Source organism: Pyrus communis, chromosome 2 (genome assembly GCF_963583255.1).
Source record: "Pyrus communis chromosome 2, drPyrComm1.1, whole genome shotgun sequence".
Lineage (NCBI taxonomy): Eukaryota > Viridiplantae > Streptophyta > Magnoliopsida > Rosales > Rosaceae > Pyrus > Pyrus communis.
In genome coordinates this window covers 12859988-12874839 of record NC_084804.1, presented here as the reverse complement: position 1 = coordinate 12874839, position 14852 = coordinate 12859988, and the positions used below count along the sequence as shown (strand labels likewise).

At 38.1% G+C, this 14852-nt stretch overlaps 2 protein-coding genes across 5 annotated transcripts; one reads left to right on the top strand and one right to left on the bottom strand.

The window, feature by feature from the left end:
- Positions 1-1530: 1530 nt before the first annotated feature.
- Positions 1531-4874, top strand: LOC137726017 (uncharacterized). The gene is made up of 2 exons (XM_068464873.1): positions 1531-1665; positions 2460-4874. Exon 2 carries the CDS (start codon positions 2495-2497, stop codon positions 4712-4714), a length of 2220 nt encoding a protein of 739 aa, XP_068320974.1. The 5' UTR covers positions 1531-1665; positions 2460-2494; the 3' UTR covers positions 4715-4874.
- A 1822-nt stretch (positions 4875-6696) lies between these two features.
- Positions 6697-12864, bottom strand: LOC137726016 (transcriptional corepressor LEUNIG_HOMOLOG-like). Of its 4 annotated transcripts, XM_068464869.1 has the most exons (18): positions 12554-12864; positions 12129-12216; positions 11879-11976; positions 11505-11614; positions 11084-11376; positions 10907-10982; positions 10677-10788; positions 10525-10574; positions 10184-10429; positions 9650-9721; positions 9171-9389; positions 8772-8913; positions 8577-8686; positions 8109-8258; positions 7760-7915; positions 7547-7663; positions 7227-7424; positions 6697-7080 (listed from the first exon to the last, which is right to left on the bottom strand). In XM_068464869.1, the coding sequence occupies exons 2-18, from the start codon at positions 12158-12160 to the stop codon at positions 6937-6939; spliced, it is 2325 nt and encodes a 774-aa protein (XP_068320970.1). In that variant the 5' UTR covers positions 12161-12216; positions 12554-12864; the 3' UTR covers positions 6697-6936. The 4 variants fall into 4 exon arrangements, with proteins under 4 accessions (XP_068320970.1, XP_068320971.1, XP_068320972.1 ...); XM_068464870.1 differs by lacking the exon at positions 12129-12216 and having other exon boundaries at positions 12554-12863; XM_068464871.1 differs by lacking the exon at positions 12554-12864 and having other exon boundaries at positions 11505-11628; positions 12129-12167.
- Between the last annotated feature and the right edge of the window lie 1988 nt (positions 12865-14852).

The following is a 14852-nucleotide window of genomic DNA, read 5'->3' as shown; positions in this document are numbered from 1 at the left end:
GTAGATCAGTTTTTAAAAAATGGGGGTTTTACTTTTATGTTATAAACTTTGGTCCATTCACTTTTATTTTGAGTTCCCTTCAGGACTTAGAATTCATGTGTACAATCTTGGCATCAGGCATTCTCGTATTGGTAGCTCTGAGTTCTCCCCTCTATGTAGGACAACTTTTTTTGTAATCGCACTTTTAAATAACATTCCTTGTGCTTGTAATCTTAATCAGTAGTATGCTCTGAATATGTTCATGAATTCTCATATTTCATGATTTTTTAAAATATATTCAGCTCAAAGTTGCATGCATGATTGGATGTTCCTAGCATAAGCATGATAGGATGGTTTGCGTCACTCTTTGAGTATCAGCCAACACGTGGCGATCTTGATCTCCTCTGGACAGTGGGATCGGGACGTGTCAAACGTAGCAGAGGCAGGACTCCGAGATTTCCTCCTCCGATTGTACGTCGCGGTTTGAAATTTGAATCATTTGATGATCTGATTCGTCCATTGGAGGCAGTGTAGGGATCTCGAGGATAGAAGCAAAACACTAGGGTTGTAGAGAGAGAGAGAGAGAGAGAGCGCGAGAGAGAGTTTTCTGTTGGATGTCACATCGAATACACGTATTCTTGCGGTAACTTAATTAACCACCCACGGAATTACCAGATGCTTTACATACTTTCTATTTTCATTTTAAAAATACTTTCTATTTTCATTTAAAGAAAAAAAAAATAAACCAATATTGTACACTAACCATATGTGTAGGAGAGGAGTTGTATTTCCTTCACCCCTACAGTCCATCGTCATGTGACGATCCTAGATGCATGTCATGATCGGGGTATGATAACTTTTGGTGCTATTAGAGATTCCTAGACCATCTCCGAAGAAGCAGTTTTCATGCAACTAGGACGCATTCCTTTTGTGGGGATCCGCTGGATTCAACAGGTTTTAGAGCCCGTACAAGCGATCTCTTTACCATGGCAATCCAAGTTATAATAAAAACTATGACAATCCGCATAATTCTACGAAAATGCGGATTGTCAACATTTTGTAACCATCGCACCAAATAAGCCTTCTTTTGAATACACATTTTTATGGTCCTAGTAGCGCATTATATGTGTTTATTTGATTAAGTTCCAATGGTTGTCAAACGTACGCTCATTAGTTTTAATAATCCTTCTTTTTTTGCATTCACAATATCCATGACACAATCATATACATATTTTTTATCTTCATTTATTGAAAGAGGTAGAAGCATTGTTAAAAAGGAAAACTAATGAAAAAGACTTGAAAACTTTAAGTTTTAATGATAAAGACAAAATAAAGGGTAAAGTGAATAGTACCAGGTTTGATTTTTTAGTGTAAAAATGTGGTTTTTCGTTAAAGTGAAAAGTACCGCGGGTTTTTCGTTAAAACTCCTTTGTTAAAAAGTATCTCTAACTCAAATAACATAGAATATTTTTAATTTATCTTATGGCACAATCATATAAGTATGTGTGATGGTATGAATTGAAAAAAGCTTTTTTTTCTTCCCCAGCTAATAATTCAGTTTCCATCCATCTTTACGAGACTTCACAGTTGACTTGACTCCCAGTATGGTTGATGACAAGGTTCAGACTTGAGACAGGAAATTCAGTAAGCTTCAGGCAACCTCCCGCACAGCTCGAAACACATCAGGTTTTCCACTAACCTTCTTCTTTCATCTTCATTTCCTGCTTTCTCTTCATTGTCTGCTTCATAAAATCTTATTTTTTGAAAAGCCACGCTTCCCTCTATATATTATGTGACGAAAAGAAGGCCAATTTAGTGAATAACTTTGAGGTTGTTTGGTATTCATTTGAAAATAATTTATAGTTTTAAAAATAATAAATGCAAATGACTTCCCACTGATTAGTTTCGAAAACAGAAAAATTGGGATCCAAGAAAGAATACCAAGGATGTCATTTCTTCATCAAGAAAAGGAGAGAAGAGGTCCTCAAATAGTTATATAGTTATTCAACCCCGCCTGGTTCCTGGTTCCTCAAATTCACAAAGCTTGAGCATTTTTGCAGTTTTGATTCAACTGCTTACTAATCACCCCTTAGGGATAACAGGATTTTGTTATGTATGTGCTTTCTCAATTGAACATTTAATCACCTACCGACAAGTGTTCAAGGAAATGGTTTCAACATACCATTTTTCCCGCACCACACATCCTTGTTTATTTTTGGCCTTTGAATCGAATAAAGCGAAGGAGAATCAAGTGACAATTTTAAACACGGGTGCTGATGAAATCATTTCCCTAGTGTTTAATCCGATGACAATACATGAAAGGTGCGCAGGTTGAAGGTCTTTGGAGTTAAAAATGAAAATTACTCTACACATATTGTTAAAATCTTTGCACTAATAGGGGTATAGAGTCCGACATTTTGTCTATCATGTTTCAGTAACAGAGGTTTGTAGAATCTAACTATGAAATTGCTCTTCTCCAGTGATTTGAAAGAAAAGGAAAGGGAAAGGGAGCCAAATGGCCGGTACGGTTGACCCCATTCCTAACAGCATCAAGAAGCTATGGGACAAGTGGAACCTCAGGGGCTTTATCCTCTTAAGCCTCACATTGCAGACCCTTCTAATTCTTTTTGCACCCGCGCGAAAGCGGACGCCAAACATGGGGATAATGTTCATCGTTTGGTCATCTTACTTGCTCGCTGACTGGGCTGCTAACTTTGCAATTGGATTAATCTCAAACAGCCAAGGCGACCATGCAGGTGACGACTATCCTGGTGATCTTTTGGCATTTTGGGCTCCCTTTCTTTTGTTGCACCTTGGCGGTCCAGACACCATTACTGCGTTTGCGCTTGAAGATAACACTCTGTGGCTCAGGCACTTTCTTGGCCTCATATTCCAGGTTGCAGCTGCTGTGTATGTCTACATTCGATCCTTCCCCAAAAACAAACTATGGCTCCCAACCGGCCTCCTTTTTCTTGCTGGAATCATCAAGTATGCTGAGCGCACACGCTCCTTGTATAGTGCAAGCTTGGATAATTTCAAGGAAGCCATGATGAAAAAAGCTGATCCAGGACCGAATTACGCAAAGCTTATGGAAGAGTACTCCTCGAGAAAAGATTCCCAACTTCCAACTCATATAGAACTCACAGCAGAACGCAGCAAGGAATCTAGGACGGTGACTTACGTGATAGGCAAAGATGAGCTGGACAGTGATATTGCAGTGGTGAGACATGCTCATTATTTCTATCAAATCTTCAAGGGTCTAATTGTGGATCTCATTTTCAGCTTCCATGAACGCCATGAGAGTCGTGCAGTCTTCCATGAAAGAACACCGAAAGAAGCATTTAAATTAATTGCAGTCGAGCTCAACTTTATGTATGAAGCTCTCTTCACCAAGGCTGCTGTGGTGCATACTAAGCCAGCATACATTCTCCGGGTGGTTTCCTTCAGCGCGATTGTTGTAGCCCTTGTTTTCTTTTATAGATTAGAGAAAGAGGGTTTGCACTCGTTTGATGTTAGAATTACCTATACCTTGCTGTTTGGTGCCATAAGCTTGGATTCAATAGCTACTGTTATGCTTACATTCTCAGATTGGACCATTGCTGCTCTGAATAAGTTTTGGCAAAATTCTGGTCTAGCCAAAACTATTTTTGGAAAGTATCTCGATTTCAAGAGATCGTGGGGGTGGCCTACGGCAAAAACAAGAAATGAGGGCGGCCAAATTCCTAAAACAAAAGCAACGAAATGTTTGGAGTGGATTAGGCGAATCCTATTTCGGAGGTGGTACGAATCTGTCTCTACATTCAACTTGATACATTATTCCCTCAAGGAGAAGCGGAAAAAGTCCCCGAAATGGTATGACTGCTTTGGCATTGGCTACATTAAAGTCATCACCTTATTTGGCCTCAAGGATCTTCATGATAAGTTGACATATAGGACCAAAAAGCCGCTCGCTGAAGAGTTATGGGTTTTTATTTTTGAGCAGTTGATAAGTAAATCCATGCTCGCTGATGATCCTGAAACTGCAAGGAAAATAGGTGCGGCCAGAGGTGATTGGGTTCTCGAGGGTAGCGATTGGGATAGTAATGTGATCACTAAGTTACTATCTTACGTTGTTGATGTGGAATATGACAAGAGCATTTTATTGTGGCACATTGCTACGGAGTTGTGTTTCAACGATGACAAAAGCAAAACTGAAGGTGAAGCTGCGCCTGAAGTTAGTGATGAAACTAAAAAAAGTAAAGAACACAGTAGGACCATATCTGATTATATGTTGTACCTCTTAGTTATGCAGCCTTCTATGATGTCTTCTATAACAGGAATTGGACAAATAAGATTCCGGGACACGTGCGCAGAAGCCAAGAAATTCTTCAGCAGAAGGGATCTAGAATCTGGACAAGTGAAAGAAGCTTGCGAAAAACTCCTGGAGGTAAATACAGATGTTGAGCCTGTTGCTGTCAAAGGAGATAGAAGTAAATCAGTGTTGTTCGATGCTTGTATTCTGGCCAAAGAGTTGAGAAAATTGGAGGACAGGAAATGGGAGCTGATGAGTGAAGTGTGGGTGGAAATTCTGTCTTATACCGCAACTCATTGCCGAGCGAATGACCATGCGCAACTGCTGAGCAAAGGTGGAGAGCTAGTGACTTTTGTTTGGTTATTGATGGCTCATTTTGGCATAGGAGAACAGTTCCAAATAAATGAGGGCCATGCGAGAGCAAAACTCATCGTGGGAAAGTGAACGGAGGTACTGAACCTGAATACCTGAATACTTGAATGAAAATACTGGATGTTATTGAAAAGCCTCAAATCTTGTAGACATTAACGCTTGTTAAAAAGACTGCAAAAACTCATGAAAATTATAACAAGAATGAGCATGTCCAAAGCTTGTGCTCCATGCCAAAACAAGCGCGTGCGGGCAATTAATTGCACTATACGGCCAGTGATGTGAACAAACTCGAAACATTCTTGAATCATCTGGTTTTTTATTTGCAAACTTATCACCATGCTTAGAAAAGTCTCCACCGTCTTAAAAAACCAGTTGATTAACGAATTGCTAGCATTGCCTTGAGGTAGAATTAGTGGCCGTGTAGTCTAGTCGCGCTTTTTAGAGAACATTTTCGAAGAATGTAAAAACCATGTCATTTGGGATTAGTCAGTGACTGCTACTACTGAAAATAAAGCTAAGTAATGCTTTATAAACATCCCTACAACGCTTTATAAAACCAAGTGAAGAAGGAGAAAGCAGTGCCCACTTCCCATTTTCTTAATCCACATTAACACCCATTTGATCACAATGTTGACGACTCCGGGGGGAATAGTTAGCCACAGAACGTATAATGTACATCAGCAGGCGTTGCTGCTGAGAATCACGGCTTTGTTTCTCTGCGTATACAGGAAACTAGAAATGCAAAGTTCAGAAATAATTCCAGTTTTATCGTAACTGCCTGAAAACCTCCAAAAGAATTATCGGACTGTAACTAGCTCTGCGTTAACCTCTGCCCAAAAACGAAAGGAAAAAGTTAATTTTATAAAAGCAGCAGACAGCTCGCCCAAAGGCTCCGGACATTTCACAGCGGCGTTAGATTGTTGTACTGTTACATTGAGTTGGTTAATGAAAATACACAGAAAGATTTCCCTTCTCTCTCTTGTTCTTTGATCTCTCTCTCTCTCTCTCTCTCTCTCTCTCTCTCTCTCTCTCTCTCTCTCGTTTCTCAGTGTATAACGTACCATAACATTCACAACAGACACCGGTAGTTGGAGTCGTGCGTCCTCTCAAGAAGTAAGCAATACCACCAAATGCATGTGCAGGTTGCTTTTGTGTTTCTCTCTACGTGAGTTGTGACTCACATATATTGCTGGACAAATATGTAATCTATGTATTGTTAGCTTCTTTTGTGCCTAATCTATGTACTGTTACGTTTCTTTTATGCATGAGATCATATGCTCAAAGTTACGATACTAATGACGGAGGACATAACTCAATATCTTAAAACCAATCATTGTTGATTCTGACTGACATTTTGCGCACTGTTCTCTGTAGTAGATTTCAAGTTTCAAACGGTAATAAGCTAGGTGATACGAGTAGACGCTAATTGTGCAGTGCATTCATAATGTATATAATAGAGAGAGAGAGAGAGAGAGAGAGGGAGCTTGCTGTTGGATGTCACATCGAATACACATTCTTGCGGTAACTTAATTAACCACCTACTGAACGGAATTACCAGATGCTTTATATACTTTCTATTTTCATTTAAAGAAAAAAAAAAAGCCAATCTTGTACACTGACCATATGTGTAGGAGAGGAGTTGTACAACCATTGAAGTTCTTTTTACGGTACAACAATGTATGACACGACATTGATTCAAACCATAGTTTTTATATCTTATGTTTATGCTTTGTGTCAGGAATATCAATCATAGAGATAGCAAGTTTGGATCGCATACAATCGTCGGCTTAATTATAACAATAATTCCTATACTTATCATTGGAAAATTTTATTGAATGGGCACCATTCACTATGCTTTGAAAAAACAAAAAAAACACTTATTTTAGAAACATGATAAACTCTGCTTATGTTTTCCTATGTTTTTCTACTATAATTGACAGCAATTTCTTAAATTTTTTTGAAAAAAAAAAAACAATTTTTTATCTGGTGTTCCAAATTCTTATATGCTACTTTTTTTAGAAGCACCACAACCACAAACCAACTTAAATAATAGATACAAAAAAAAATGTTTAATAATATATAAACTAAAATTAAAAGATTATATTAAGACAGAAGAGCTAAACCCATAGATAAGAAAAACAACTTATTCTACATTATTTCTCAAGGGGTTTAACTAGGATCATCTAATTACCATATGAGATTGTTACTTGGAAACACTGCACATTCGATCTGCCAGGCAGTCCTCCCTCCAGATTTCCGCCCCAAAGCGCTCTCGGAGGATTTTAAGCTTGAATTCACTTCCATAACTTGACAGAGCTGTCATGACTTGCCGACGCAACCATTCCAGTGTCAGGCGACTGAGCCAGAGCCGAGATTATATTCTCGTGTGCCGCCACTGTCATGCTCTTGTTCTCAGCCATGTTCCACAGCTCCAAAGACTAGCTCACAAGGATGAAAGTGACTATTAGCATTAGTTACCTTTTTACGTAACAACATACTAATCATAGGTTACCACGGTCAATGCAGTTACTATGAATACTTTATTTGATTATAAAGCTACTGCTAGAAGAGGTTAAGAAATTACCGAGATTCCTCCAATGACCAAGAGAGTTGAATAACTTGGGTGAAAAACACACGAATGAAACCGGTTGCCGTTAGAGCCGAGCTCCTGAATACACTCTCCCGAAGATATTGACCAAATCTTCACCAAGTTCTGACTGACAGATGCCAGATATTCTCCATTTGCATGCCAACAAATGTAGTTTACCATGTCAGAGTGCCCCTGAGATTGAGAACGGTGATTTAATTATACAACTCTTAATACCTAATCACTTGTTCCCAAAGCTACAGATTAATATTAATCAGGATCTCAGTTAGTCAATCCCATATTTACAGACATGGTACCTGGAACGAGTGCGTTTGCCTGTCAGTTTCGACATCAAAGATGGAAACCATTTTATCTGAGGCTGCTGCCAGCAGTTGTCCAGTTCTTGGCTGAAACCTCACTTGCGCAGTACCTCCCTGCCCCAAATGATAAAGACAATTTTAGGGTGACTATAGCTTTCATACAAATAAAAAAACCCTTAACTTGGAAGGAAAGAACAGAAGATTACAAACCTTCGAACTACGAATACAAGAGAATGGGTTAATATTCCAGTACCGAATTTCATTGTCATGATCACAGAAACAAAATAGATCAGTCTTCTTAGGGTGGAAGTCAAGGGACATGATAGGTGAGTTGTGCCCCGTATATGCATGTAAACAATAGTTAGGCTGCCACAATAAGATTAATAAGTCAACAACGCTAGTACAATGAAAATGCACACACAAACTATGCAGTCTGTAAAATAAGGTTTCTAATGACTAAGTTACTAAAGAATAAGAAAAAATATTAAATTATTAACATCTAGAGGTACACCCTTGTTGTCAGCTCAGACCATACATAAAAGAGAGTAAAGACAATTACATTGGCTGCATCCCACAATCGTATAGATTTGTCAACTGAAGCTGTTGCCAGCTGAGATGAATTTGGTCTAAACCGAACATCTGTGATAACTAACTTATGTTCTTCGGGAGTACTCTCTGTCTGCAGAGTATCCATGTTCCAGAGGACAACCTGGTGCATATGACAAATGTTAATTGTTCTCATTCCTTCAAGCCTCCAATCTCAATTATGCATCTTCATTACATGCATTTAAATCGTTATATTAACTGAACCAGCAGTATCTATTTAGCTCATGACCTCTCCATTCATTAAAATTTTAAACATGTGCAAGCGAACACACTTGTGTAGAACAGACTTCTTGACCTCGAAACTAATAAGAACTGTCAAATCCAGTAGATAATACTTTTCGTGAGAACGATATGCGTGTGTGTGTGTGTGTGTGTGTGTGTGTACATATAATTTGAATGTCTTCTTATAGCATGTACATACCTTCTTGTCATGTCCAGCACTAGCCAGCAACTTCCCATCTGAAGAGAAGTGACAGCAAGTAACTTTACTGGTTCTGGTGCGTATGCAGCCAACTTCACCAAATGTAAAACCTGAATTGGACAATGCAGCCACAGCTTAGGTACAGTGAAGAAACTTGAGCAACTCTCTGAATACAATGTGTAACCCTCAAGTTACCTTTAGAAGAATCTTTTTGGTGCTGTTTAGGACTCTGCTTTAATGTCCCATACAGATCCCTCCCGTCGCCCCCATCATTTGACAAAAATGATTCCACATTATCTTCTAAAGAACCAACATCTCCAAATCGTCCAATGTCATCCTGCACAAAATCCGACGCTATTAGAAGAAGAGTCTCTCTGGCTTTTCTACCTTCTCCGTTTCAGCACCCATAAAATATCAATGAAATTTGATACTCAAAACACAATCATAATAGTGATTCCTCAACTATAGAACCAAGTCTTTTGGCAATGTTTACTGACAGCATAATTTTTTTTGGAAACCTTGAGAAAACTTATAATTAAATTGGCAGCTCAAGTACTTTTCACATCTACATTTAATGTCAGCAACTCAGCATACCAGTAAATTGGAAGATGCCGGAAGTCCTGTTCCATCTGGACCATACGTCATCAAGCTTTTTGGCATACTGTTGACATGCTGCATACTATTGGCTGTGTTAATTCCATCACCAGGCGTGTGAGTTGATGCTGGCGAACTGGGTGAAGGGCCAACAGTGTTTCCTGTGCCAGTGCTGTTGGCAGGTCCAGAGGAAGAGTGTTGTTTCCTTTTTCTGTTTTTCTGCAGAAAAAAAAAAACATCAATAGATGTTTATCAGCTTATCCAAAACTAAGTTCTTCAGGCCCTAATTCATAAGGCATAAGATTGTCGCAGAAATCATATCATCGTTGTCTAAAATTTGGTTCTCTTAAACAGCTAATATTCGTAACAAGCTCACTAGTAAATAAGAGATAACAATGCTGTCCTTGCCCAGACTTGGATCCCTAACCAAGGACATACAGAAAGAGTACAAAGTTTAAGTCTGCATAACTATGCACAACCTGTTGCAGTTGCTGTTGTGGTAATTGTTCGTGTTGTTGAGAGGAAGGGTGCTGCATTTGAGCCATTTTTATCTGTTGAACACCAACAAAAGCCTCAAATAAAGAAAATTGCACCTTTCAAAGGATCAAATTTTTTGGAAACAATAAATGTCAACAGACAAAGTCAGAAATCACATGAAATAATGATTGATCAAACCAGTGAAACTCATTCAAAGTCAAAAGGACAAAATTTGCAGAAAATAGAGCAGAAGCATTTACGACAATAGATTTAACAGCATCTTAAACTATAGGACCCCAACATTCACAAAGGGGTCATGTATGCCCTACTTTAAGTCCTGGAAGTTTCATTATTCTTGAGCAGGTATAGCATGCCAAATTTAGAATACTTAAGTTCTTAATCATTGTTGAAAAAAAACGCCACATGCAAAAGTTAGGAAGGTAAAGACTTATCATATTTATGCACAACAGTGTAATAACAAATTTTTAACTCTTTCTGTCTAAGTGTGTGCCTAACAGATACATCAGAAAGGTTACCTTTGGTGAACTCAATAAAACTGGAGAGGACATAGATCCATCATTTCTGGTAGATTGACCATCTTTTGCATTCAAGCTACCCCTAGGCAGTCCAGAAAATCTGCGAGGATCCATATCTCCATAACTTGTTGAATTACCTTGTCCCAAAACTTGCTGTTGTTGAGGTGCCAAAAGGAACTGATTTTGGGTCTGAAGATTTGGCTTCTGCATTTGTACACCCAAATTTGGTCGTAACTGGTCGATTCCCTGTATTATGGTTTATGGAGTAGTTTTGCAACAAAGAGTTAAATCCACACTAGAAAGGAAAAACAACCAAGAAGAGAAAGCCACATATAACTTACAGTTAGAGGCCAACCCTTCAAAGGAAGACCTGTAATACCTTGATTCAATCCTGAAGGAAGAAAGAAAGCATTCAGATGTGAAATCTCTGAGCATAATGATCATATTTAACTGTGGGGCCGTATCTAACAATGATAAGGTCAAGTGTTGTCACCTGCACTGCTTAGTCCAGATTTTGACTGTAAAATTGCTTGTCCATAAATTGATGAAGGATCCATAGGCAAACTTTTCTGAGTTGCACCTAAGCTAACTTCGCTTTTGATGTCCTACAATCTCCACAAGTCCACATACTAATTGCTCAGTATGCTAGAAAAGAAGAGGCAAAGAGTTATACATTTGAACAAAACAAAAAAAGAACGAATAGTAAAGGTAATGAGTAGTTACAGTGGTTAAAGGAATTCGTGCTTGGATTTGGTGCAAGGCAGCAGGCATGTTCCCAGAATTGCCTTGTACCAACTGGCTGAATCAACGAGAACCAAACAGATGAACGACCCATTCTGGCCAGGAAAGAAATGAATGAAAATAAAGCTCAAATACATGCAAAAACTAAGGAGAAGTTACCCTTGTGGATTTGCAGCTGATTTGAGCAGGGCCATCCTACTGGCATCAATAAGTGAAGGGGATGCCTCTGAATCCATTAAGTGAGGGTGTTTCATACGATCTTCATACATTTTCATGGCTAGCACACTGGCCGATGGTTGCCCCATACCACCCTCAGAGTTTATAGCATTTATAGCACCACCAACAGCAGGATGACTAGGATCCCTACGCTGTAACTGAGCACTGTGCTGCTGCAATAGCTGTAGCTGCTGCATTTCTATCTGCTGTTGCTCCCTTGCCTTAATTTGCTGTGCCTTCATACCATGAAAACATGACGAAAACGTGTTCAGAAGGAAATAAAAATTCCCAAACAACAAATTTCATTTTTCCTGAAAACATATTTCTAAAATAACAAAATCCAAATATAACAAAATGAAGGAACCTCAATGTAAGCTGCAGCAGCCTCCGAATGCTTCTCATTTGTCCTTGCAATGAATATGTCCCAAAAGACAGACCACCATTCAAAGAGGAATCCTCCTGGTGCATCAATTGCTGCATATTCAAGTCTAAAACAGGTTTACTCTCCAGAGAATTACTCAATATATACTGTAAAATATTCACAACAAAATCTTAAAAAAATAAAAAATAATAAAAATAATAAAAATAAAAACTATCAAAACATGTCATCCCGGTGAACGAATCTGGGCATACACAACAATTACAAAATGTTGCTGTGCAAATGCATGCTAAGCAGAATTTTCTAAATAACATGATCAGTAAGTGAGTTGAGAATGAATTAAAAGTTGGTAACATTACCTACTGGATCTGTAGCAACCTTCCCTTCCGTCATAAACGCATTTGCAGAAGCAAGCAATTTTCTTTTCAACAAATAGTCATGAATATAAACATCAAGCCTGCAGCAGACAGCAAAATCAACAGTAGGGTGAACAATAAATATCAATCCGACGATCAATTCACGGCAGTAAAACAAAGCAACAACAACAAAAATACCGATATAGAAATTACATGCAGACTGAAAGGAAAAATGATCAAACCAAAAACTTACATTTTATCGGCTTCCCAATTACTCTGAGTCATGTTTTACCTTTATTAAGTGCAAACAAAGAAATCACCAGTAATGTGACTGTTTTTCTCTGCAATTATACATCACCGACAGCTTGAGACTCCCTCATCAAAGTAAATTCAACTAAATTAACAACGAAATTTAATTTAATTTCAGTAAAAAAAATAGGAATTCAACCGTTACTATGAGTAGTTCACAATCATTATCTCAATTATCATCTTTAGGAATTACATTGAACTTTTTTAAGTCACTAAAACAAAACTAGATAATGCACAACTTCACAAATCTTCTCCCTCCATCGTCCTGGATTTTCCGAGCAACCAAACAGAGCAAAAACTCAAAAACAAAAAACAAAAAAATCACAGAATTCTGACAATTTCCATCGGAATTCAGCTGAAAAATCATACCAGTGAGCCAACCGATCAAGGTCCTACACCGCCATTCCGGGAGATCTCCACCTCATGCATACTAACCCGAACTGAATAAACCAAAAGTGAGAAACAAAAACACAAACAAACTGAAATTTCAAATCCTCCAAACAAATTGAAATTTCGCGCAGCTAGAGTGATCCGAGACCTTACATGCTCAATCGAGTTCAAACAGTGTGGATAATTTTCCCGAGAAAAATAATGGACTCTTGTTCTTAGAGTGTAACTGAAGTAAGGATAGGGACCTTCTAGATTTATAACAGTGAAAAGAGATGCGCAGAAGGAATCGTCGAACGAAGATACAAGGGTAAATTACATAATACCGTTTAAGGTCTATTATTTTATTTCATTTTAAAACATTTCACTTTCATACCTTATTTACTATTTTATTTCAATATAGTACATTTGTTACATTTTTCATCTATTAATCTGTTAGGAGCTAAAGTAACTGCTACATTTATACCACAAGGCAAATTATTTTTTTTCACCCATTTAAAATATTAAAATATTTATATTATTTATTAAAAAAAATTAAAAATAAAAAACCCACACCCAGATCCCTTCATTCCCCCTCATCTCTCTGCAACCCCACACCCACTTCTCCCTCCACCTCTCCAATGGCTTCCTCCTCCCTATCTCTCATCTTCACCCCACGTCGAAAATGCTTTTGTTTATAGTTATTTTCATTGTTTATGAGTCCCCTCTTTCTACTCGTTAAAACCCAGAACAAGAAGCTCTTATTTCCTTCAAAACCGCCCTCAGAAACCCTTAATTCTCCCCTCGTGATGGCCTTCCACCATGCACTACGACTGGGTTGGCGCCCCTTCCGTCTAGGGATGGGCAAAATACCTATCGGTTTAGGTAACCGCGATTACCCGTCCATTTAAAGTTCACGGTTACGTACGGTTATGAGTAACCGTTTAGACAAATAAACGGTTATGAGGATAACCATTTATCCGTGAAATTTAAATGGACCGTTATGGATATTATCCATGGTTATAACGGGTATCCATCGATTATGGGTATTACCCACGATTATACGGGTATTTATTTACCCATTTAACTTAATATATGTAAAAATTTAAAAAAAAATTATCGCAAGCGTTCGAAATTATAAAAAAAAAAAAAAAAAAAAAAAAAAAAAAAAAAAAGAACTTGATAGTGTAAATGTTTTTTTTTTCAAATTTACCCCTGACAGAACCTACAATTACTCAAGGACTTTGAAAACACAGACACACATACACAAAACAACAAAAATAAAATAATTAAAAAAGATAAAAAAATAAAAAAAACTAACTGACAATGGTGAGTGTGAAAAATGAGGCAACACCAAAAGCCCCATATGCGACAAAAAAAGGCAAAGACAGTGAACGAGCTTGATTGGGTTCTATCAGGGGTAAATTTGGAAAAAAAATATTTACTGTTAGTTGGGCTTTTAATTCAGTCAGTGAGTTTCTTTTTTATATGGCTTTAAATACATCAAAACATTTACTGTTAGGTTATACGGTTATATAGGTATTACCCGCGGTTATAACGAGTCGATGATAATTTGTCATTGAATGTGTTCGAAAGTGTTTAATTTTGGAAAAATTTTCTTTTGTAGTTTTCAAGTTGTAAAAAAAAAATGTAGACGGATAAAAAAAAGGGTAAATGGATAAAAAAAAAGGATAAACGGGTTCAAAAACGAGTAAACGGGTAAATAGTTATGGTTAAATGGGTAAATGGTTATGGTTAAATGCGTACACGGTTATAGGTATGGATAACCGTTTATAAACGGTTATGGTTATGGGCATAACCGTTTATGCAATTACCCAATGGATAAACAGTTATGCGGGTATGAACATAAACGGTTATGGGGTAAATAACTATGGTTACCCGCCCGCCATAACCCTTGCCCATCACTCTCCGTCAAAGGCCCACTCCTTTCCTTTTCTTCGATGTGCTGGACCTCTCCTCCAACGTACTATGCGGCAAATTCTGGCATCTGATCTCAAAGTTCCGCCTCCTAATTGTGGAAATTAGGGTTTCTTTTTCCTAAAAATTCCATATTATTAGTTGTTTGCAACTCTGCCTTTAGGGATGGGGGAGTGAGTTGTGGTTTTGGTGGTAAAAGGAGGGGGACGGACGAAAAAGGGAAGGAGGGTGAGGATGAACGGCAAAAACTTGCTTGAGAACACAAATGGGGAGGCAGCATCGGAGAAGTTTATGGTGGCTTTTTTGGGGTTTTGGGTGGGGTGGGGGGTTAGGGGGTGGAGGTGGGGGAAGGGGTGGGAGCCAA

Coding starts and splice junctions, on each gene's coding strand:
- LOC137726017 (XM_068464873.1), top strand. CDS start 2,495: ATGGCCGGTACGGTTGACCCCATTCCTAACAGCATCAAGAAGCTATGG.
- LOC137726016 (XM_068464869.1), bottom strand. CDS start 12,160: ATGACTCAGAGTAATTGGGAAGCCGATAAAAT. Junction 10,430..10,524: donor TGAAGGGTTGGCCTCTAACT/GTAAGTTATATG, acceptor ACCATAATACAG/GGAATCGACCAGTTACGACC. Junction 7,664..7,759: donor CTTGTATTCGTAGTTCGAAG/GTTTGTAATCTT, acceptor CATTTGGGGCAG/GGAGGTACTGCGCAAGTGAG.